At 38.6% G+C, this 2,500-nt stretch overlaps 1 protein-coding gene across 1 annotated transcript in view; it reads left to right on the forward strand.

Annotated features, from left to right (window-relative positions):
- garnl3 (GTPase activating Rap/RanGAP domain like 3) overlaps nucleotides 1-2,500 on the forward strand; it is a 130,970-nt gene that overhangs the window by 101,902 nt on the left and 26,568 nt on the right. The window contains exons 22-23 of the mRNA XM_042709461.1: nucleotides 1,072-1,131; nucleotides 2,018-2,122. Coding sequence (XP_042565395.1) covers nucleotides 1,072-1,131; nucleotides 2,018-2,122 — 165 coding nt within the window. The remainder of the gene's footprint in view (nucleotides 1-1,071; nucleotides 1,132-2,017; nucleotides 2,123-2,500) is intronic.

Genomic DNA, 2,500 nt, shown 5'->3' on the forward strand with positions numbered 1-2,500 from the left:
GTTTACGATCAATAATATCCCTTTGTGATTATGGACGATCAATAATATCCCTTTGTGTTTATGAACGATCAAAAATATCCCTTTGTGTTTATGAACGATCAATAATATCCCTTTGTGTTTATGGACGATCAATAATATCCCTTTGTGATATTTTAATGTACCTGTCGTTACAATCATCACTCCTAGCTGAAAGCTCCTGTACCACACAGTAGTATATAGACTACAGAATATAGAACACAGTTTGTAGACTTCAGTATATACACTTCAGAATATAGACTTCAGAATATAGAACACAGTTTGTAGACTTCAGTATATAGACTTCAGAATATAGACTTCAGAATATAGAACACAGTTTGTAGACTTCAGTAAATAGACAGTTTATAGACTTCAGTAAATAGACAGTTTGTTGACTTCAGTATATAGAACACAGTATATAGACTTCAGTAGTATATAGACTACAGCATATAGACCCCAGTTTGTAGACTTCAGTATAGGTAGAAAGTGTCAGTATTTCTGTACGACTAAAGATGCTCTTTTCTCTTGCTCAACACTATGGAACTCTTTTATATGTGGAGTGTCCTACATGACTTTAGTTCCTGTCTTTATATCATCATCATCATTGTTTATTCAGGGAGAATTGACTGAGCACAGGGCTCTTTTGCAGCAATGCCCTGATTGAGGCTACATAATACAGAAGAACAATACATAAACAAACCATAACAAAACAAAACAGACAAAATAAATTAAAAAAAACACATTAAACAACTCAGAAATTAAGTATAAATAAAATAATAAATAAAGTCAAAAAATTAAATCAGAGAATCATTTAAAACAACAGCATTGAGGCACATCCTTATTATCTAAAAGGCTCTTAAATTGGTTGACAGACAAATACTTGGTTAATTTCAACTCCACTTGAACAGTGTTCCATTTATGGGAAGCAAAGAACTTATGTAACTTATCCACTTATATGTGGAGTGTCCTACATGACTTTATTTCCTGTCTTCATATGTGGAGTGTCCTACATGACTTTAGTTCCTGTCTTCATATGTGACATCACAATAGGTTGACCTCTGACCTCTGTGTCTGTTGTTTTGTTTTCAGCTCCGGATCCTCTGTTCTCCAACAGCGGTGAGCACAGCCTCCGTTCCTCCCCTCATGAAGCTATGCTCATAAAGAATGCTTAATTAGCCTGTTATATATATATATATATATTGTTTGTTTGTCTTTGCCCTATGTAAAGCGTCTTTGGGTACCTTGAAAAGCGCTATATGAGTTTAAAGTATTATTATTATTATTATTATTTATTATACGGCTCTTCAGAATGTTCCAAAAAGTTCCGTTGATTTGAATGGGCCATCCCAACATTCGCCGGTGAATATTTCCTGATATTCACCGCTGCGAAAAGATATTGACCGCTGTCATTGGCAACGGGTTTTGTGCTTTTAATTCACATCTTTCATAGCATTCCGCCAGTAGTCCGGTCATTTAACGTAACAGACTCATTGTAATTTGAAGTCAGCAAGTAATGGGTTGCCACGCAACACCTGAAACTTAAACGTTCTATTTGCTTGAAGAACAATTTTTTCTTAGCAGAAATCACGAAGCGGCAACTAAATCATTAAAAAGAGGTATTTTGGAGGAATGTCTTCTATCGTTTTTGGCAAGTAACCGTATAATAAGCGGGATAATGTATTGTCCGTCGGTCATTATCCAAAAATAAATCCCTTCAGGACAAAACAACACCCCCTCCGCTGCGCCTCCGGACAATACATTATCCCTTACATATATACCACATCTGTAGACACTCAGATGTCTGTTGGTGAAGTTTGTTCATCAGGTTGGCTGTGTTACGATAAGCCTGGGCTAAGTCTGGGTGTCTGTATATGTGAAAAGCCCACATTATACATGGAAATCCAAATGCTGGTAGTTGTCTATCTGCTGATCCACCCCAGACATCGGAATGATGGTGTGACTGTGAGTGTGATGTCATTTCCTGTGTTGCATTGTGGGATAGATTCGCCGGTGCTGCCCCCAGTGCAGGTGTTTGACAAGAGCATGGCGGTCAAGCAGATCCATGTGCTGGAGCCTCAGGACCTGCTCATCTTACGAGCAGATAAAGGTGTGTGTGTGTGTGTATACGTGTGTGTGTGTGTGTGTGTGTGTGTGTGTGTGTGTGTGTGTGTCTGTGTGTGTGTGTGTGTGTGTGTGTGTGTGTGTGTGTGTGTGTGTGTGTGTGTGAAATACATGTCCAAATGAAATAATTAAGGTGAGTGTGGTCTGTGAGTTTGTGAGTCTCTCACTCTGTGGCGTTTTATAGCCAGACTACAGTAAATGTTAATGTTTACTACAGTAAATGTTCCCCTTTCTGGTGTGTGTGTGTGTGTGTGTGTGTGTGTGTGTGTGTGTGTGTGTGTGTGTGTGTGTGTGTGTGTGTGTGTGTGTGTGTGAGTTCCTCTCTCTGTGGTGTTTTTGTGGCACTAACCTGAAATCACTTCTC

The sequence above is a fragment of the Clupea harengus genome, chromosome 12 (assembly GCF_900700415.2).
Source record: "Clupea harengus chromosome 12, Ch_v2.0.2, whole genome shotgun sequence".
NCBI lineage: Eukaryota > Metazoa > Chordata > Actinopteri > Clupeiformes > Clupeidae > Clupea > Clupea harengus.